The 22,437-nt window shown below is 34.7% G+C and overlaps 1 protein-coding gene across 3 annotated transcripts in view; it reads left to right on the top strand.

Moving 5' to 3' along the window:
* FSTL5 (follistatin like 5) overlaps positions 1-22,437 on the top strand; it is a 663,480-nt gene that overhangs the window by 584,434 nt on the left and 56,609 nt on the right. For all 3 annotated transcript variants that reach the window (XM_064487260.1, XM_064487220.1, XM_010986860.3), the window contains 2 exons: positions 6,797-6,946; positions 22,185-22,292. In XM_064487260.1, the coding sequence (XP_064343330.1) occupies positions 6,797-6,946; positions 22,185-22,292 (258 nt within the window). The remainder of the gene's footprint in view (positions 1-6,796; positions 6,947-22,184; positions 22,293-22,437) is intronic.

Raw genomic sequence — 22,437 nt, 5'->3', positions numbered from 1 at the left:
ATGTGATGTGCTCTTTATTCGCTATGGAAAATCCATGTGTTTTATGAAATTTTGATGAGAACACTAGCTGGGGAAGAGGCCATTTGCTGGAGAACAATGAAGATTACAGTTATATATTTTGAGAAAGATTTTTTTTAAATTTCTTTTTGCAAAAGCCCTCTTCTGTCCCCAATTCTCAATTACTGCCAAGGGAGAGGACTCTCCTGCCAGTCTCAGGAACCTGATTGGTAGAGAAGCAGAAAAGTAACATAATGAGAACTACCAAAACCAGTGAGAGAACCAGGTTTCCATCTTACAAGTTTGCAAGTGTAGATTTTTATCAAACATCAAACCGTCTCTCTCCTCTTTTGACTCAACATTAATTTATCAGTAGCTCAGTACATGTCCATATCTCGTATCTGTATCTAGGATGTATATATACCATCCTTGGAGGAACCCACAATGCGGCTTAATTCAGTACCCAAATTGGGTGTATCTGTCTTGGGTCACCTTATTTGTTGCACACTTACCACTGTCTTCTTTGTAATGTGCATGCCAATTTGTTTGCATTCACACCTATGCAGATGACAGAATGCATTTGTCATCCGAATTATGCAGATCAGATATATGAACCTTTCTTTGTATCTTAGAAAACGCTAACCTATCAGTGTTTAATTAGCCTGCCTTTTCAGTGCTTTGGTTCCCTATGTTCCCAGGTCTGGTATTCCGAAGATTAAGTCTACTTTTAAACATTTTTAAATAAAACGTTTTACATGTCAACTATGCTTAGCTTCTCTAGATGGGTTCCTACACGATTATCATTGTCAATTTTATTCTTTCTTATTTCACTACTCCATAGCCTTTCTGTTATTTTCAGAGCTACTTGTTTTTTTAAACTTCTCTAAACTACACCAAACCTTAGCTAGATGGTTTGGATAAGTAATTTCTATTTATCTATAGCACCTATGTAGTTATGTGTCTATCATCGACGTATCTCTGCGTGTGTTCATGAGTGTGTGCTTGGATTCCACCTTTTAAAATATAGTTTATATCGAATTTTAGAATCACTTTCAATACTTCCTTTAGTATAGAATACTTTTGTTTCCGCTATTGTGTCTCTATTTTAAATTGCTCATTGAACAGTTTTTCTGGAAAGAGAGGGAAGGAGGACGGTCTGGTGAATGGTAAAGCCAAAGATGAATTTCTGGTTGTCATCTAGCCATGATAATAATAAGGCAAAGAGAGTGAATGAGCTCTTAAAGGAATTTAATGTCAAAGAAACAGAGCAGAAAAATAAAGTCTGAGGCCTGGCTCTCCTGAAGTCACCTTTAAGGGTACAGAAGATAAAGAAGCTGTTATAGATAGAATTTAATTAACAGGATATTGCCCACTCTGGGCTATATCCTATGAATCAAGATCAGCAAAATTATACTCTGCAAGGTCCAGAGAGAAAATAGTTTTGGCTTTGCTCTCTGTGTGGTCTTTGTCTACCATTCTAGCATGAATGTAGACAGACAATTTATGTTTTTTTCCTTCTAGTTTTAGTGAGATGCGATTGACGTATCACATGGTGTAAGTTTATGATGTACAGAATAATGATTCAACTTACATACATCATGAAATGATCACCACATTAAGTTTAGTGAACATTTGTCATCTCATATAAATAAAAAAAGAAAAGAAAAATATATTTTCCCTTCTGATGAGAATTCTTAGGACTTACTCTCTTAACTTTCATATACACCAGACAGCCTTGTTAAATGTATTTATCATGGTGTACATTACATCTCCTGTACTTATTTCTCATATAACTAGAATTTTGTATCTTTTGACCAACTTCATCTAATTCCATCTCTCCCTACCCCTTGCCTTGAGTAACCACAAATCTGTTCTCTTTCTCTATGAATTTGTTTTTGAAGGATAATTGACCTACAACCCTATGTTAGGTCCTGGTGCATAGCATAGTGATGCAGTATTCCTACACATTACAAAATAACCACCACAATAAGTCTACTTACTGCCTTTTATCATATGAAGATACTACATTGTTATTGACTATATCCCCTGCACTATACATTTCACCCCCGTGACTCATTTATTTTGTAACTGGAAGTTTGTATCTCTTCATCTCCTTCAACTATTTCATGCACTTCCCCACCATCCCCCCTCGCCTCAGGCAAGCAACCCCTTATTTGTTCTCTGTATCTGTGACTTTGTTTCTATTTTGTTATATTTATTCATTTGTTCTGTTTTTTGGGGTCCTACATATAAGTGAAATCATACAGTATTTGTATTTTTCTATCTGACTTATTTCACTTAGCATAATACCCTGTAGGACTATCCATGTTGTTGCGAATGGCAAGATTTCATTCATCTTTATGGTTGAGTAATATTCCATGACATATGTAAAGTACATCTTCTTTGTCCATTCATCTGTCGATGGGCACTTAAGTTGTTTCTATATCTTGGCTATTGTAAATAATGATGAAATGAATGTAGGGGTGTATATGTTTTTAGAATTAGCACATTTTTGTTTTCTTCAGAAAAATGGCCAGAAGCTATTTTTTGAGGAAGCTTCATACTGTTTCCTATAGTGTCTGCATCAATTTACAATTCTTCCAACTCTTCATGAGAGTTCTCTGTTTTCCACATACTTGTCAACAATTAATATTTGTTGTTTTTTTTAAATGATAGCCATTTTGGCAGGTGGGATGTAATGTCTCATTGTGGTTTTAATTTGCATTTCCATGGTGATTAGCAATGCTGATCATCTTTTCATGTGCCTGTTGGCCATCTGTATGTCTTCTTTGGAAAAATGCCTACTTAGATCCTCTGCCCATTTTTTAATTGAGTTGTTTGCTTTTTTGATATTAAGATAGATAATATTTAATGAATGGGTGTAACTGTGTTCCAATAATCCTTTTGTTATGTAAATTTGAATCCCATATAATGTTTACATATCACAACATAATATTCTCCTTTTGATTTATTTTCAACCATTAAAAAATGTCAAAAACATTCTTAGTTCCTGGGCCACATACCAAAATAGGGAGTAGGCTGAATTTGGCTTGGGGCCATTGTTTGTAAATCCTTGCCTTAAAAGTATGATAGATCATTCCAGAAAGAATCACATGTCTGAAACAGCCAACTGTGGCAGAAATTATAACAAGCATTCACTCATATCATGTTTTTATTTCCAAACGTTGTTTTGCATGATCTATTTCACATAATAAGTGTTCAAAAAATGCTTCCCAACAAGAACTAAAGATGAACAATTGGAAATTCTAAGGCCAAGATATCTTCCGAAAGAGACAGGATCTCGACAGCCAGTATAAAGTATGAACAATTTAGAGTGAAAGGTCAGGAAATGGAATGAAAGTTCCAAACAGCTGCTCCAAAGTCTAAGGAGAAGTAGATGGGTGATTGTAAGGAAAGGTGGGTAAATCTGATTCATGTTGCTTTACTGTTTGTTTCTTCAATTACACGGACATGTGCATGTTCAAAGGCACCTGGAGACAGAACTCAGTTATAAATTAAATGTAGACAGATTTTTTCTGAAGGCAAAGGATAGTGGACAAATCAGGATTAGAGAGAAGAGTGGGAGGAAGGAATGAAAACACAGAAACTTGCTGAGTTTGGAGGCAAGGGAGATGGAGGTGCTTGTGATAAATACTGTTCATCCTCACCATGAATGTCACAAGGGGGAATGTGAGGAAGAAGGGGAAGGAAAGATGGGAATTTGGAGATTTGTGGGCCAAGTGTTTTTATAGGTAATCAATACAATAAACAAAAATGACCAACTCCCATAGAAGATGAGTATATATATTCATCTATTTGATCTATGACTTCTGTTTAGCAAATCAGGAAGCATCAACACTATTTTAATTGATAAACCAAAATTTCCATCATTGCTAGTGATGTATCTATTATTCCTTTAAAATTTTGGAACGGGATAATGCATGCACAGGAAACATGCGATGAAATGTGGACATGACCCGAAGGGAGACAGATAAGTTCTCATTATGCATTAGAATTGTCTTTTTATTACGGACTCATCCTCATTAGTTCTAAAACCTTATTAATTCTTTCACTCCAAAGGGTAGCATACATTTCTATAAAAATGATTGAATGATACTCTTTGATATAATTTCTGACAATTTCCCTCATCAGTATGTATTATCTTAATCTTATTTTGCATCTCTGGTATTTTTTTTTTAGTTTCTCTTTCATCCCACTGAATGCCTAATGCATGTGAAAAATGTTCCCCTATTATTCCTATCCTCAGAAATAAATATTAATCTGTGTATCTGAAAAAAGGAGAGTGCTTTTGTAAAATGAGACCTAATAGAGTATAATCAGAAATAATGGCAGAAAGTGAAGCAAAGAAAATTCACAGTGACTGTCAGGAAACTTTTAATGGCTTTGTAAAAATGATTGTGAGTCTGGTCAGGGCCATCTTATGGGGACAGCATACAAATAGGAAATAATTCCCAGCAGCACAATTTATTTTACTGTTCAATAGTTTTGTAGCAAACAAAGGGGTGGAAATTACTCCTGGTTTCAGCCGTTGTTTGCCTAACAGTGATCTGTCAGGTCACTCAAACTTTCTGCTAGTTTGGCAGGTTTTGTTGGTAGCTTTCACACAACAGCAAAGAATTTGTAAACAATTTCCCCATTTTCAGATCCATTCATCAACCCTCCTCAACTTTTTCACCACCTTTTCATGCCTCTCAAGGACATATTTTATACAGCATTTGATTCTCACAAAAGAGGGCCTTGTCAGAGATGTTCAATATCCTTAGGCAGAAAAATGGACGTAAACAATAATGATTCAGTGAATTGATGAATCAAAGTACAACCCCATGCTCTGTTCTGGGCATGAGCGGAGGACAGACCTCTGCCTCCGGGTTTGTGCTGCCTCTGAAGGATGCCACAGACACCTCTCAGGATGACCCACTGGTCCTCATCCTGGAATGATTGCTGCACCTTCCATGAAACGGGAATTACCTGAAATTACCTGAAACATACACTGCATGTTTAGATTTTAGATTTTTTTGCTCGTGTCCTGGAAGCCTGGAACAACTATGCTGTTCTAAGAATTACATGTTCCTGGTGTTTTGGTGAACCTGGTCACTTCTGGACTGGATCTCAAAAATGAGTGGATGCTCCAGGTCCTCTGGAATTTAGACCTGAAGTTTGGAGAAAAAAACAGCAGACCACGTACTGAGCTTCTCATTCCAAAGTGCTCTGGTTTTTATGTTATTTTCCAAATGTTACGCAAACAAGAAAAACAATTATGATGGTTGTGCTGTCTGAGGAGAGTTATCATGGTATTCATTTTAATTATTAAATGCCAAATGTGGTTTATCTGCTGTCAATAGTAGCTTTTAATGAAAAGAAATGCTTAGGTGATGTTGATAATGAAAATTTTGTTGATTTTGTTTCATGAGTATTAAATGCAGATGGTGGATGACATCTCTCCTGGAAAATAAATGTTTTTGTTTGAATTGGAGAAGAGAGTACTCTAATTTAGCTTAAGTGTTACTAACTGGACCTATAATGTCCTACAATGAAAAAGAATATGAAAAAGAGTGTGTGTGTGTGTATAAATGAATTACTGTGCTATACACCAGAAATTAACACAACATTGTAAATCAACTATGTGTCAATTTAAAAAAAAGGAATTACTAACTGGATACACAAAACAGTGAATTAGACATGATAACTAGCAATCAGTCCTAAATTATGAAACAAGTAATACATTGGAATCAGTGTGTATCATACTTTTATCATTATATAAATGTTTATCTTTACACATATATTTTATGCATAGTTCATAAAGTCTCTCTTCTTAGTGATTTTCCTAACTAGAAATAAATTGAAAGAATTACAAAACCAATAGACCAGTGAATAAAAGAAAAACCTGAAGCAAAAATGAGCTAAATGACATTTCTTCGACTTGCAATGTGTCTGCCAGCACGAATCAGAAAGGCTTATGTTTACCTGCAGCATTCACTTATTGAATGTTGAAAGGAGGAAACAGAACTTTTTTTGCCTCATTTATGGCCATCTAAACACAAACTATACAGTATTCAGCCAGAAGGCAGTTCTAGGGTAAAGGAGCAGAAAGAAAAGGGCTTGGGTAGATTAAAAGATTTTGTAAAATTTGACTTTGATACTAAATCAAAAATAAGATAACAGCTCTGAATAACTACCTTATTCTTGTTTTTCTAAGCGTCTGATTCTTCACAAATTAGAAGACTTCTTTAGTCTTGTGCAGTGGATTTGGCAGCTTTTGAAAAGACCATGAATGTGCTAAGGGGGTAGTCCCTGAGGTTTTGAAAGGCTCAAAATATACTTTAGGGTGGCATCTAATGTCTGGTGAGGAAGTGTGAGATTGGGGGGGATTAGGGGAGAAACATTGGACTTATTCTGTTTTTCTGCAGTGACTGAGTTATGAACAGATAGTGACAAGTGAAAGAACTATAACTTACTAGAAATAAGCAATAAAGGTTTGACAAAATTTATTTTAAAGGGTAATGCACACTGATTTCTATGCACATGTAATGAGTTTAAATAGGCACCATATACTGTTTTACTTGATCTAACACTTTTTACATACTTACATATTTGACATAAATATGAATATGTAACACATGTAACTCAGATATTTATACATTTAACATATAAATGTTTATATATATAACTTTTGATGCTAAAAATAGTAAAGTGTCAAACATCAATGTTACCTATAATATGGCCATGCCCATGCTATAATTTAAGAAACTCATTTGATTTTCTATTTCCTAAATCATAGGATGAAGTTTGTCCCAAAGCTCAAGGAGATGAAGTCCAGAGGTGTGTGTGGGCCTCAGCTGTTAATGTCAAAGACAAGTTCATTTACGTAGCACAGCCAACTTTGGATCGAGTCCTTGTTGTTGATGTGCAGTCTCAAAAAGTTGTTCAGGTATGAATGACTCCTCCTTTTGAAAGCAATTTTAAATAACGTTTACTTTAGCGTCATAGTCTTTACCAGGTAACTCATGCAGTGCTATTTTATTGTGAATGATAACTTGTTTCATTCCTTGGATAACTGGAAAATGTTTGCATTTTCTGCAAACTCTCCTCTCATTCTGATCCTTGAGCCTATAAGCAATTAAAGAAGTGATTTAAATAGATTTTGTTTTCTGCATTTAGATTCCCTGAACACATCGTAATGCCAGCATGACCAGTTACACAAAAATCATCCTCAGAATTGCTTATTCTGTCTAGAGCAGAGAGAGTCCCACTTCCAAGGCCAGTTAAGGTATTCCCAGTTACAGTTGCAGAAACAGAATTACATCTTCCTCATTTGATCCTTAACAAAGACTAAGACAATAGTAGATTTACTGAATAATAGGAACTTAATAGGTTTTACTATAGTAGTAAAACAAGTAATATGTGCATAGGTCAATGACAGAGAAAAAAAAGTCTCTAACAACCTCGTCATTTTCATGTTTCCATGTTGCCATGGCCATGGTTATGAAAAACCATTCCGTTTTTGAGCCACCAATTATTTTATGCCCAGCTCTTCCCAAACTGTCCAACTTGGGCTATCGACTAAAACTCAGTTGCACGAAGACCCAGGGGCAGTGCAGGATTTGCCCCTGGGGCAGTCTGGCTCCAGTATCCAGGCCATTGAATGTTAGGATTCATGGCGTCTCAGCTCAGAGTAAATGAACTTAAATTAGCTTTGTGAGATATGTATAGTCTGTTAAATGGGAGCAATAACTGCAATAATCTTATAAAGTTATATTAAGGATTCTATCAATTAATGCATAGAAAACATTTACAGCATCACCTGCCATATGGAAGTGCTGTTTACTATCAAAATTTCTGACACACTGGAACCTAACCATTTCTGATATTTATGGAAGGTTTTTTTTGCATTAATATTGGTTTGAAATTGAAGCAGCTGTCAGTCCCTCTAATATAAGTTCCTGCCCAGAACCACAAGACTGCTAACATGCTCAAAATCAGGGCTTCTTGTTCTAAGAGTTCTTAACAACTTCATATATAAATTCATCCAATCCACCCACCTATCCATTCTGCATACATTTATTTGTGCATTATGAGATGTGTTTGGTACCACAAATAAAAGAATGAAAAGTGGTTCTATTAGAAAGCTCTGGTACTTCCAGGGTTACAAATATACCGTGCATAACTTGTATAGTGGCTCAATTTCTAATATTGGATTCAACAGTACAGCCTTGAGTAAAGGATGAGCAGCTGTCTACTAGAAAATTCTAGGTCTCCAGGGTTTCCGGGTTTTCATGGGTACCCAGTCCATGGCCCAGTGTCTACTGTAAGAACAAATTTTCCTGTATACTTCACCTCTTATGCGTCTGTCTTTGAGACAGGTTAACTTTGACCAGTTTAATTTTACTTTGATTTCAGCTGCAACAAAGGCCAGCAAATTACAAGCATTCCTTTTAAGATTATCAAGACTTTTTAGCTAATAGGTTAAAATTAGAAATTCTTTCAGGAATAATCAGGCTGGCCTGTAAATTCAGTGTTCAAACTAGAAACCGACACTGGCTGAATATGTATTACCTACTAGATATTCGAAAGTGAGAAAAGCTAACATCATTTATTATTCATATAACTTCTGTCTTCAGACAATGATGTAAATTTTGAAATTAATAGAGAATATCAATATTGAAATATTTATGCAATGATAAAAATCACATAAATTATATTGTTTTTTGAAGTGCCTGTAATGACTATGAAATACCAGGAGAATGTAAAAGACATTATACAAGGATAAAATATTAAAATATTATGATACAATCCTGATTGTGGATATTCCTCAGACAAGAATCTAGCACATTTTTATAAGTTAGAAAATTAGACCTCATTCCGAATGGGTTCTCCATATGGTCTGGTTATTAAAATAATAATAATTATGCTTTATTATTCCTTCTAGTTATTACCTTGCCAAAGGTAATCATTATGTAAATTTCAGTCATCATAAATCAGCATTGCCTGATTTGGAATATTACAGAAATGGAAATATACAGTATTCACTCTCTGCATCTGGCTATCTTGGCTGTACATTATAATTGCGAGATCATTTTGTTTGCATGGAGCTAGTGTTAGTCTTCCCGATTTTCCTGTGGAGTAGTTGATTACAGTTGATTCTCATTGTTGATTCTGTATTTAAAATGCAGCTACTTTCTTAAATTTATTTAGACCCGCAAAACCAATACTCATCATGATTTTACAGTCATTCAGGGACATGCGCAAAGTGGTGAAAAGTATATCATGTGACGTGCTCCCAGCTAAGAGTGAACAAGGTGCCTTCTTGTTTCAACCCTCGTACCGTGAACAAGTGTCTTCTCATGGTATATTTAGTGCACTGCTTTTGTTGACAATTTTGCTGTTCAAAATGGCACCTGAGCCTTGGGTTGAAATGTTTGTGCAGGAAGGCTGTGGTGTCCTGATGGTAAGCTTCATTCAGGCATGAGTCAATACTGTTCAGTTCAATGTTAATTAATGTTAATTAATTAACTGTGCATATTAAATAAAGTGTTTCTGAACAGAAACACTCATGAAACCAAGTTATGTATTGATCAGCTGATCAACTGATCAATACAGAACTCATAACACTCATGAGGCCAAGATATATGCTGATGAGTTGAAAATCTTGTGCCCAGAAGCCAATAAGAAGCTAACTGTACATTTCCTCTGGAAACAGTGGTGCAGGATTTGGAAATTTAATGTTTCTGGTGACTTCATAGAACAACTACCACTAATGAGAGACTCAAATGTATTTAAATATATAAGATTTTGTTTATACATTATACTTACTATATATTATACAAAAAGTAAATAAATATATGTACAAAAAAGTATATAAAAAATAAAGTTTATTTTCCATAAAAAAGTAGGAATCCTTTCTAACAGTAGAAATGATAAATTCCAGAGGGAGCTACTACAAAGAAAAGAGAAAAGTTGACATTTAAGTCAAAATGAATGAGAACTTTCTACAATGTAATAAAGAATAATGTTATCATTATTGTTTATAATATTATCATTATTCTTTAGTATACAATTTATGAAATAAAATAAACTCTCAGATTTAGAAAGGACAATGGAACTCAAGTGGAAAAAAAAAATCAATATCCAAATATATTGACATGGTACAACCAGACATACAGCCAAAAGGAAGATCTTAAAATGGGAGAGGAATTGCTATGAAAACAGCGGCAATTTTCTCAACAGCAATAATAGACACCAAAAGAAAGTGAAATAATATTATTAAAAGACTAAGTGGAAATAAAATATACTCTGATATTGTATGGTCAGTGGAAAAAAGCATATAACTCACTTATTGTGTCAGATGCCAAAACATACAGACTTTATCAACAAAATGAATTGAAACAAAACTGAAACTGAAAACTATTTGCTTCAGGAATAAGAAAAATTAATCAATCAATAAGTTCGATATACAATGAGCAAGTAAATTGTTAAACATATGATCTATTAAAATAGTGACTGTCAATAATAATGATATTCCCTGAACTTAAGGTTGAAATTTTTGAAAGAGTGAAAATGCAGGACAAAAACAGCAAAAAAAAAAAAAAAAAAAGTGTTTAAGTATTGTACACTAATGTGTAAACAGGAAAAAGTTTGATATTATTTGAAATATATTAAGATTTCTTCTATTATTTAAGAATAAGAAAAGTACTGATTGCTTATGCATATGTTAAGTATGTTTAGTTGTATTACAAGAATCTATATCTTCAATATTATATTTTCTATGAAAAAAATAAAATTAAATGAACACCTTACATATAACTACAAAGGGAAAAGAAGAAATAAAAACAAGAAAGTAATAAGAATAAAAAAGCCAAGACCAATAGAAAAAAAATTTAAACCAAGGTATAGGTAAAACCAAACATGTTTTTAATTACAGTAACTGAAGGAGTAACTAGCTGATAATAAAAATCATTGGACCGAGTAGTGAAAATCTAGCCATATGCAGATTATAAGATATATACCCCCAAAATAAGAAAAAAATTTGAAATTTAAGAACAGTCCCAGATAATGCAGGCATATATGAACAACAAAATGAAAAATCAGATGTAGCTTTATTAACACCAGATTTTAAAAGAGACTTTAAAGCACAAAGTGTTAAGTTAAAGCAAGTTAATGATTTAAAAACTTGACTTCACTGAAAAAAAAAAGAACAGAAAAATATATAATTGCTTACAATTTTATAAAGTGATTATTTCCATATTACTAGACAAGACTGACATGATCAACATGAGAAATATTTGATACTTCTTGATAAACCAACAGACAAAATTAATACTATATACAAATTGAACATTATTACTATGCTTGAACTAGCAGATATAAGTATTAACTTTTTCATCTAGCAGTGATTAAATATACCTTATTAGTAAATAGTCACTTTCTAAATATCTTCTGTATCATTTCATATCACCATTCAGGCTGCTAATTAAATACAACACACTGCTTAGCTTATAAACACAGGAATTTATTTCTCACACTTCTGAGTGTGCAAAGTCCAAGATCAAGATGGTAGCATGTTCATGATCTGGTGAGGGGCTTCTTCCTGGTTCATAGCCCGTGCCATCTCACTGTGTCCTCATGTGGTGGAAGGGGCAAGGGATCTCTGTAGGGTCTTTTGTTTATAAAAGCACGAATCCCATTCATAAGGACTCCATCTTTATGACCTAATCAATTCCCAACTGCCCACCTTCTGATACCATCATCTTTGAGGGTTGGGATTACAACATATGAATTCTGGGTGGACACAAACATTCAGACCTTAGCATTCACTACATGAAACATTTAGTGAAGATGAACACTAGCTGGGCTGTATAAACTGAGTCTCAAGAAATATTAATGAAATTATTCCATACGGATTCTCTGACACAATGCTAAGCTATCAATAACTGCAAAGTAAATTTAAAATACGAATATCAGTATCAAGTAATATTGCTAATCATGAGTACAAATGTGGAATCCAAGTAAGGCTGTATTTTTAGGGAATTTTTCTACCTTTATAAAAATATATAAACAATAGATTGGAAATAAAACATTTAATTAGGTAATTTTAGAATTAGCTGAAGAAAATAAGAATATTCTAAATGAAAGAAGGGAAGTAAAAAGATATGTATATAAAGATATAATTGAATAATGTATAAAGGTAAAACATGATTTATTCAAAAAAAACTAATTAAAAGGGAACTCTGGGAATTTTGGCAAAGAACAAGGAGTAAAGGCATGATTAACACTATTAGAATTGAATAAGAGAAGATAATAATGACCACAATCCTAGCAGAGAGTAAAAGGATCTAAGAATTAAGGTGAAAGTCATGGCAGTAAATTTTGGAAACGTGGAGGGAAAGGACAAATTAAAGACAAAACATAAGTTAATAACATGTAACCCAAAGAGAAATAAAAAAGGAATGTTTTTATGACTAATTATATGAACTGATTTAAGAGGACTAAAACAGAAAATTCTGTCCTAGATGGCTTTACAGGTGAAAGTTTTCCCCCAACTTAAGTAACATTTTAGCAAGCAATCTGATGAAATCTACTAATTTAAAACTGTGTATTTTCACTGACTTGGTGGTTGACTTCCAGTTTTACTCCCTCTACCTGCTCTGTTTTACAGCCTCTGTCTATTCTCAGATCGTCTTCTGTAAGCAGCTGTTTGGAAACCACCTTTGCCTTATCATTTTAGCACAGCTACATGTGTAATTAACTTTTAAAAAAACTGAAGTACAGTCAGTTACAATGTGTTGATTTCTGGCGTACAGCGCAATGTCCCAGTCATGCATATACATACATATATTCATTTTCATTTTCTTTTCCATTTAATGTTACTACAAGGCAGTGAACATAGTTCCCTGTGCTATACAGCAGAAACTTTTTTAAAATCTATTTTTATATATAATGGGTAACATTTGCAAATCTCAAACTCCCAAACTAACTTTTAAACCAAATGCCCTCATGATCTACTCATCTCTGGCTTAATTACACCTTTTTAAATCTTTTGATTACTCAGTGACTTGCCTAAAGAAGAACTTAAGAATAAGTAATTCATAGATAATCAGATCTCTTCCCTAGCTTCCCCTTCAGTCATCATGAAGACAAACCTTGCGGACAAAATAATATCTAAGGACAGATCACAAGAAGTCAACAAGCCTGCACACAATGAGGGACAGTGGTGACTCTGCCCCCCCATCTCAGTGATCAACTGAGATCACTTCCCCTTTTCCCTTTAAAACTTCTATGGCTGAGCAGAATCTTCAGAGATGGTTTCTGGGGACATGAGTCCACCTTCTCCCTAAATTGCCGGCATTCTGATTAAAAGCAACTTTCCTTTCTACCAACATCTGCCTCTTTTGACTACTGATTTTTGAGCAGCAAGCAACCAGACCTGAGTTCATTAACATACTATCAAAAACAAATTTTAATCTTTTCTTGAGGTATCTTGCCCCGCATCACCATTTATCAGCCTTATTGCCTCACTTTTTATTGCTATCTTCCATTTGGAGAACAGGAGGATCCAAGATTAACATAAAAGATAGGTCCCCGTTGTAGGAAAAATGTGGGAACTCAATCCTTGAAGCAAAAAGGCAGTTCTGTGTTGGGGGTTGCTCACACAGCTCTAAGAAGGTATGTGATGGAGTTGAATATCACCCTTCTGTCAATAAAAAGAAAAGATTTTAAATTGGGGTGAGGGAGCGACTGAATACCTCGCTATAAAGAAGAAGAGTGAAGTAGCAGCTGCAAGGATTTGGGACATTCTGCAACAATCTAGTCCATACACATTCAGAGACCACCTTAGGTTGTGAGATGAACATTTTCATACTGGGTACACTCAATCTCGCCTTCTTTCTGTTAAAGAGACCACTTTTTCAGGTCTACTGTTGATTGTAAATATCAACCTAAAATTTTAGATATTTACCCCCATAAAAGTGTCTTTTAAAAAATTTACAATTTTCTATCTTTGAATTTGGCTAAGTTCTCTTTTTATCAACCATGTGTAATTTCAGCCTCTGAACAGATTTAGATATTGAGTTCCATTAAGTCCACTAACTGCTGGATGAAATAACACTTCCTTATATTTGCCTTAACATTACCTTAGAGGATGTGAATTTTAGTCCTCAAAAATACCCACATAAAAATGAATTAGAAATAACCTAATGACTCTATTTTTTACTTGAAAATACTTCATCTCTTAGAATTCTAAATTCCCTCGAGGTTTTTCCTAATTTAAAAACAACATGTAAATGAGAGATTTAACATATTAGATATTGAAACGTTAGTTTTGTAAATTAATAATCCAAGTAATTCAAGCTTTAAGACAATTCAAATAAAGAATATTTCTAGCTACTTAAAAAAAATAATGGTAAAAAGCTTTATTTGTGATTTAAAGCTTTATTTATACCCAAGGGCAGGGCATACTCAAAGTTAACTGCAAAGTGCAAAGTTTAATTTTGTAAAGAGTAAACACCTTTTCTCAGTTTGACCTCTTTTCTCAATGAACTTTTACTTCCTTATGGTGTGTTGTATCTCTGTTTCTTTTTCTAACCTGAGTATTTGAACAGTGGCAACTAAGAATAGTAATTATATTCAAAATTTAATCATCTCCCAAACATGATAAAAACGACTGTAGAATTTTTATAGGGTGGACATAGAGATGGAACAGTGAAGTCCAAAACCAAATTGCTTTATTTTTGAAAAAGAAAAAAAGTAAACGAACAGAAAAAAAAAAAAAAAAAACAACACGGCACTTGCTTAAATTTAATCTTTCAAATCCGATTGAACTAGATCCCTACTGTTTTATACCGACCTTATCTAAGAAATCAAATTTCTGACTTTTTCTTTTCCATGTATTTGACAGTGTGAATTGGTATTAAACGTGTAATTTTAGGATTAAACATTTCAAAAACTTGAGCAACACTGTTATATTTTATTATTAAACTGACAGATATTTTTTTGACCACATAAGGTTCTACAAACATGATAAATTTTTACCACTGGGGCATCTTTGTTTTAAGTGGATACATTAATATCATTTTTATCTGCCGCTTAAAAATAAAAGGTCTTGATTTTTTAATGTAATCTATAACCTTGGCGTTGCTTTAAACATCAAAGGCTTACTGCTCTCCTGGCCATTAACAACTTTGGTAAGAATGACATGCAGGTGATGTTTTGCCGTGTAAAAGACTACCTGGTAAACAGCTGACCTCATTTATTTTCTGTAGAGCAAAATCAGGTTCTGCTTGGATGCACAAGTGGCTTATTGTATCACCCCGGGTATTCTTAAGTGTCACCCGCGGTCTCCTCTAGCAGTTTACACATTATCCTGAGAATCCACATCATTAGTTTAAATTAGGTTCACTTAATTAGCCAGCTGGTACTCTCCTTGTCAGACTGATAAACAAGATGTGCTTCACTGTTTCTTCCCGTCAAAGCTGCCCTTCCAGTTCCGTGCACCTTTGTCGCTATTCTCTGTGCTTCCTCCTTACAAAATTAGCCATCTTTCTAGAAGCTGATACAACTGGTCCATGACCAGTGGAGCACCAGTTTAAAGTTATTTGTAATTGGTGCACCCACCCTTAAGAAATACTGATAAATCTGTATCACACTAGGTGTGTTGGGATTATGAGTTGAGGTTTATAGATCTACAGAAGGCAAAAAGAATCTCATAATATAACTAAATTGTATCCCTAAACAATATTTTTAACTATTAAAGAAAAAATTATCAATATCTTTATAAAGCTACAGCAAATAAACACTTTTTGTTATTACATTATATAGTCCATTTTAAACATTTCTACAAAGGGATAGGATAAGAAGTAATTCATCGTGATACTATAACACTCTGAAATGGTACTTACGTAGAAAATTAAGAAATATGGATTCTAGGACCTGAATATGTAGATCATTGTATTAATTATTAAACAATGTTTTAAAACGCTAAATAAAAATATCAATATCTGGATAAAACTGAAACAAGTAACTTTTTGTTATTACCTTATATAATACATTTTAAACATTTTTACAGAGGAGCAGAATAAGTTAATTCATCATGATAAATTAACTCTGAAAATAGTACTTACATGGGAAAATAAGAAATATGGATTCTAAGATCTGCATATGTAGATCACTATCATTAATTATAACAACACAGAATTAGGTTATTTGAAAGATATTTCTGAATATGTTTAATAAACCAATAAATCTTTGGAAGAAAGATTGTGGCTTAATTATCTGAATATGACCAGGCCAAGCAAATGCTACTGTTTACACAAAATTGTAGTGTTTATGGGATGGGAGAGAAATTTCCAACCTATGGTATCAGAACATTTTATTTAAACAACGTCTCACAGAATCATTCAAGAGATCAAACCGGATTGCCTTTGTCCTGTTGTGGTGAGGTTTCCAATCATTTCCATAGGCTTCTCAAGGCAAAGTTTAAAAACAATTTTTCTATCAAAATGATATTGGTAGTCCAAACAAATTTATGCTAAGTACTAAATCAGCATTGTGTGTACGTGGTTAATTTTGTGGTGAAAAATAAGCTTATATGCAACGCTTTCTCCAAATCCTGTGTCTCGAACATTGTCTTTTGACTTATATGAGTTTTCCTGATAAATGCTTGGTGGCTGCAGAAACAAACTATATATACACACCACTGGTCTCCAGACGGAGTGTATGCAACACAAGCAAAGTGAAAGATGACCAGTTGTAGGAAGGGAATCCTGGGACATCCCTTACATTCCTTTTTATCTTAAGAAAAGAATGATAGTACATTGTATAAATATTTAACATATGGACCAGTATTGGATGCCTGAATTCACCTTTCTGTTGGATGGTGAGGGTATCTTGAGAGGAAAGTGGGAGTTTTATAGGAGGGAGGGATGGACTTGGTTCCCTTCGTCTTTTGTTTACTTTTATCTGTACAAATGGGATATGTCAACAAAGACTTCAGTGAAGATTAAAAAAATAATTTATATTTGTAAAATATTTAGGAAAGAAACTTTGTTCATAATAAGCCTGTCGCAAAGTATAGTTGTTCTCACTGTAAAAAATAACGATGATCTTGGCATGTTCAATTTTGCGATTTGTTCTTCCCAATTAAGTCGATTTAGAGGGTCATTAACTATGTAATGATGTGTATGATTTACAAGGTATTGTTCTAAGTGCATAGGTTATATCGCCAAGCTACACAAACACGAAAGGTCTGCCTGCTTGGAGCCTAGAACCCACTGGATGGAGACAGACAATGAAAAATAAAATAGCTAAAAGTTATATGTAAATTACACAATATGGAAAGTGGTCAGTGCTCTTGGAAAGGGTAAAACAGAGCGGTTCATGTGGGATTGGTGAAGACGAGGATGAAGGGAAATGCATGAAGGGCGGGCTGGTTACAGTTTGAAACAGGATGTTCAGACTGGCCTCACCCAGGAGGTGGATTCTCAGCCTAGGTATTCTGGAAGCACCTGCTGGGGCACCTGTGGAAGATGCCTAGTTCCAGGGGAAAGCTCTCCAAGTGCAGAAGCGTGGCTGGTGTGTTGGAAGAACAGCAAGGAGGCTTGAGCATCTGGATTGGAGACATCAGGGGAGAAGAGGAGGGGGGGTCTCAGAAAGCAGACTGGGGAGTGACAGGTCATTATAAGGACTTTGGACTTTTACTCTGAGGGATATGAGAAGATACTGTAGTGTTTTGAGCACATGGCTGTCATGATCTGTCTAATGCTTACTGAAAAAAGAAAAAAAAATTGCTCTGACAAAGCGGTCGAGAAAGTTGATGAGCAGAAGGTTCAAAGGTAGGAAGCATGAGAGGGGGTTCCAGAGGCTCTGTGTGTAGGGGCAGAGGGGCAGGAGCGACAAAGAGCTCAGTGTTGAGAAGGATGCAGTCACGTGGGACGTGAGGCATAGGAGGAAGAGGACCGTCACTGGCAATACAATCTTTACCTTCTTTTTTCATTAAGCTTAAGGACTTAATTGTGACAAGCATTTGTGTGTGTGTGTGTGTGTGTGTGAGAGAGAGAAAAATAGTGTCTTTCTCTTTTACAAAAGCTGATAGTCTAAATTTACTGATCGCTTATTTTCCAAAGTGGAATTTCAGATATTTCATAACATCCAACACCTGGAATTTCACCCTTTCAAAAGTTGACAATTTCAAGAGGAAAACATTTTTTTTGACTGAAAATTGGGTTACAGCCAAGATGATCCTGAAGACAGTTGTTTGGAAAGATTTTTGTCCTTGCTGTATGATATTGCTGAAAACCATGGAAACATTCTCTGTGTAAAATGTGTTCTATCCACATGCTCGAAAACTTATAAATAGATTTTTTCCTAAGAGTTAAACCTTTTCCCAGTAAAGTATGTCAAAAGGACTTTTCTTCATTTTTATCTGCATGTCTTTTTCCGTTCTGGTGAGCTTTTAGAACCAAACACCAAAATAAACTGAATTTAATACCAAACCTTTGAAATGCTGAAACACAACATGTTCACAAATTTTGGAGACAAACAATTTTTTAAATTCTGAAGTTGTTCTGAAAATTGATGTTTTGTTCCTTCAAAAACATATCTCTTAATTTATTTAAAGAAGATTAATTAGGAACTGCCTTCTGACGCTTCCTGGGACATACCCTCTCTCATAAGTGAACTTTTAAAAATTGTCTCTGTCTCACCACTTATAAAACAAGGTTCATCCTTGAAGGCTTAATTGAAGCATCACCTCCTCCTCATCCACCCTGCTCATCCTCTGAGCTCCCATGGGATCTGCTCCTTGTTTTTATTTCACGACACGCGTTTTAAATTCTTTTAAGTTCTTTCACCCTCTCACCTGCAAACTCTTCCAGGACACAGACTCTGTTTATTACAGTAAATAACCTCTCCCAGTTCTCAGTTTCTTCATTTGCTCAATGAGAGCAGTGCGTCTCTAAAACGCTCTGGTGCTGTGTCATGACTATACCTCTAGTTCAGTTAATTTCTCTAGCAGTAGTTGTAGTGGTATTTCGTGGTGCTCAACAGGCACCAGGCACACTCTGAACACATTATATTTGTTACATTTACTACCTTATCTAATATTTACAATGACTCCTTGAAGTAGGTGTTATTACAGTCTCCATTTTATTATGGAGCCACAGGAAAGGTTAGTAACTTCCAATAGTATTATTATTATTACTGTTATTGTTATTGTTAAAATTTAAGTGAAGACGCTAAGATTTGAAGTCACACATTTTGGAGTGACAAGTGCCCTGGAGGCCAACAAAGAAACACTGGAAAATGTAGGAATCTCCAGTGTCCAAAAGTAACCTTTTGCTCATTATGCCCTCATTACAATAAAATGATCCTTGCAGATTAGAAGAACCCATCCAGAACTAACACCATGACACCTCCGATCCCGACCAAATAAGGGCAAAAAAAATCCCTCCTCCCCTCGGGAAGGTGGAGCTGGGATGAAAATCAGGGACTACTACCCCAAGCCCTTCCCTCCCCAAGGAATATTCTGCCCATTCATTTTTACACCCTGTGTAACCAACTTGCCAAAGAAGCTCAGGGCAGCTGCTCACCTGAGTCTGCCCTCTCTCCCCTTGAGAGTGCACTACCCATCCCTTAATAAATCCTCACTTTACTTTCTTAACTTCTGTGTCTTGTCTCTGAATTATTTCTGTGACAAGACAAGAACCTAATCACCTACAATAAAAACACTTGCTCATAAACATGGTACCCCATGCCTGTCAGTGGTTTTCCACTGCAGTTGTGCTCCTTACACAAATGCTGCTCCATATCGTTGAGCCCCTTGGGTTTCTTTTCACCTTCCAAAAGAGAAAAAAACAAGAATAAAAGCAAAAGACTGTTTCTCATCCACAAGGCATATATAGGAGGGCAACACATCCACACACTGTCAGGAATGAAACTCTCAGTGAGCAGGTATGGTCTTTGGTAGGTAGAGAAGTTCCCACTCTGGGCAGGATCACAGACTCAGATCCCAGGCCCACTGACCACTGGCTGGCTGGTGACTGGTAAGACACGGTCTCAGGTGTCTTATCCCATTTTATGTGGCTATTAACAGAACCTAGAGATTGTGGTATGCCCATAAGATAATATTTATGGAAGAGTCTCGTAGAAAGGAAAGAACCTTATGAGAGCTGGCCAGCCAAAATTTTTTATTCAAATGGTTCTCAATTTGACACAACATTGTAAAATGACTATAACTCAATAAAAAATGTAAAAAAAATAAAATAAAATATAAAAAAAAATGGTTCTTTACTATTTAAAGTTATCTAAGGATCTTTGTTCTTTTTTTAATGGTATCCTATCAATTGGATAGCAATGTCTTTGTTATTGTCACTTTTGTTGTCCTATTGAACTATTTTAACATTTAAAAGCCTAAACATTATATTCCATTTTAAGTTGTATGCAAAATTGGGTGACTATTATAAGCATACACAGATTGAGTTTAACATAAAAGGGGAAAATATAAAAAATCAAAAGAATCTTATTGCTTTGTTATTAGTGTAATGGTTAATGATGATTCTTTCACTATATACCCATTGAAATTATTGATCAGTACATGAAGACTTGAAATGAAACACCTGGCATTCCTCTGAGTACCATTAACCAAATACCAGACTAACTTTTCCTCAAGCAATAGAACCATTTAATTATCGCCAATAACATCCAATCTCAGGATAGTTATTCTAGGTTCATGCAGCATCTCAAGGCTGTTACTGAAAAATTCAGTCTCCTTTCATTTTTCTCCTGCTGAATCCTCAAATTGTTGCCTTTTCCTTCTTAAGCTTATTGTTTCATGATCTCAAAATGGCTTTGGAATTTGAGCCTTAGTGTCTTCATATGGCAGCATCTAAGGCAGGAAGAAAGGGAAAGGATGGTACAAGGAAGTCTCCACCTGTCTATTTTGATGGGAATTCGTATCACTCTCACAATTCATCCATCATCTTCATCTTTACAATGTGTAAACTAGGATAAGCCATGTGACCACCTCTAACCTCCAGAGATGTTGGGACACTTAGCCCTTGTCAAAGGGGAATGAGATCAGTCATTGGTTTAAACCTGTGCTGCTAGCCCAGTGGGCTACCTTCCCTGAGAACATTGCTACCCACCTGAACCCAAAACAACATCATGGCTCTGTTAGACAGAAAGAAAGGGGTAAGGTCATGCATACAGAAGTATTTAAATAGGTCTGTTCAGAAATGCAATAACTACTTCTAATCCAAGAATATTGAGAATTTTAAATAGATAAAATATAGGACAAGGTTTTAGAAAAGAAATACTTTAGTAAGACTAAATTGCTAACATGTTAGATAAAATATGAATCTGTGTGTTCAACCCACTGTGAAGAGGGTTACATCATGAACTAAGATTTGAGAAATTCTATAAATATATTCACTAGAACTTGGGGATGAAATGCCTTTACTATTGCATAAGGGTTATTTTATTGAATACAACTTGTTTTATGTTATAAAATTAGAAAATATGTAACTATTACAGGAAATTACTTCAAAAAGGTGTTCACTTGTAATATAAATAGCTTGGAATTAAGGTGAATGAAATAACTTACCAGCAGCAATTTGTTTTCTGGAAGTTTTGTTTTCAGTAAATGCTAAATATGATAAATGTTAGCAGGAAAACTCATTTACCATCTCAAGTATGTTACAAAAAAATGCTTTTCCTTTTTCTATTGTTTTAGATTTCTCATTAAGGAAACTAAATTAGGTAATCTGTTATGATAGTTACAACCGTAGATCAGATTGTTGGTGTTTTAGCATTATAGATGGCTAAATCCAATAACCAGCTTTGGGATAGAAAAATCTAATAGGGTAAACATAGTTCTCACCTGTATTCAAAAATTAAAATACACATATTAATCACTTATATCTCGAGTTTCTAAATAGCTTCTCCATCAAACACAATTTGCATGAGTAATGAATGAATATGACTATATAAAAGGGTGCAAAAACATGTTTGAGTCAAGTATCATGTTTCCAAATTCATTAAATAAGGGTTTAGAAAATTAGATAATTGACAACAGAAATGTTTAATCTGATATCCAAAAGTTTGGAGTCTTCCATAATTTCTAGCCCAGTTTCAGACTAGCATTTCAGTCTGAAAACTTTTTCAACTCCTGTTTATTGCAGGCAGTAAGCACAGACCCCGTCCCAGTGAAATTACACTATGACAAATCGCACGATCAGGTCTGGGTGCTCAGCTGGGGTACCATGGACAAGGCTTCTCCGACACTACAGGTAAGTACTCTTCAGTATATTTGAGAAAATAGTGGTCTTTAAGCATTTAGATACCTAACTGGATATTTATAACCATTTAACAATGATATTCTTCCATCTGAGAAATGTATTTTAAACACATCTAGATCTGCAAAGAAGGGGAAAA

This window comes from Camelus dromedarius, chromosome 1 (genome assembly GCF_036321535.1).
Source record: "Camelus dromedarius isolate mCamDro1 chromosome 1, mCamDro1.pat, whole genome shotgun sequence".
Classification (NCBI taxonomy): domain Eukaryota; kingdom Metazoa; phylum Chordata; class Mammalia; order Artiodactyla; family Camelidae; genus Camelus; species Camelus dromedarius.
The sequence above is the reverse complement of the archived record's forward strand: the minus strand, read 5'-3'. Positions and strand labels throughout refer to the sequence as shown.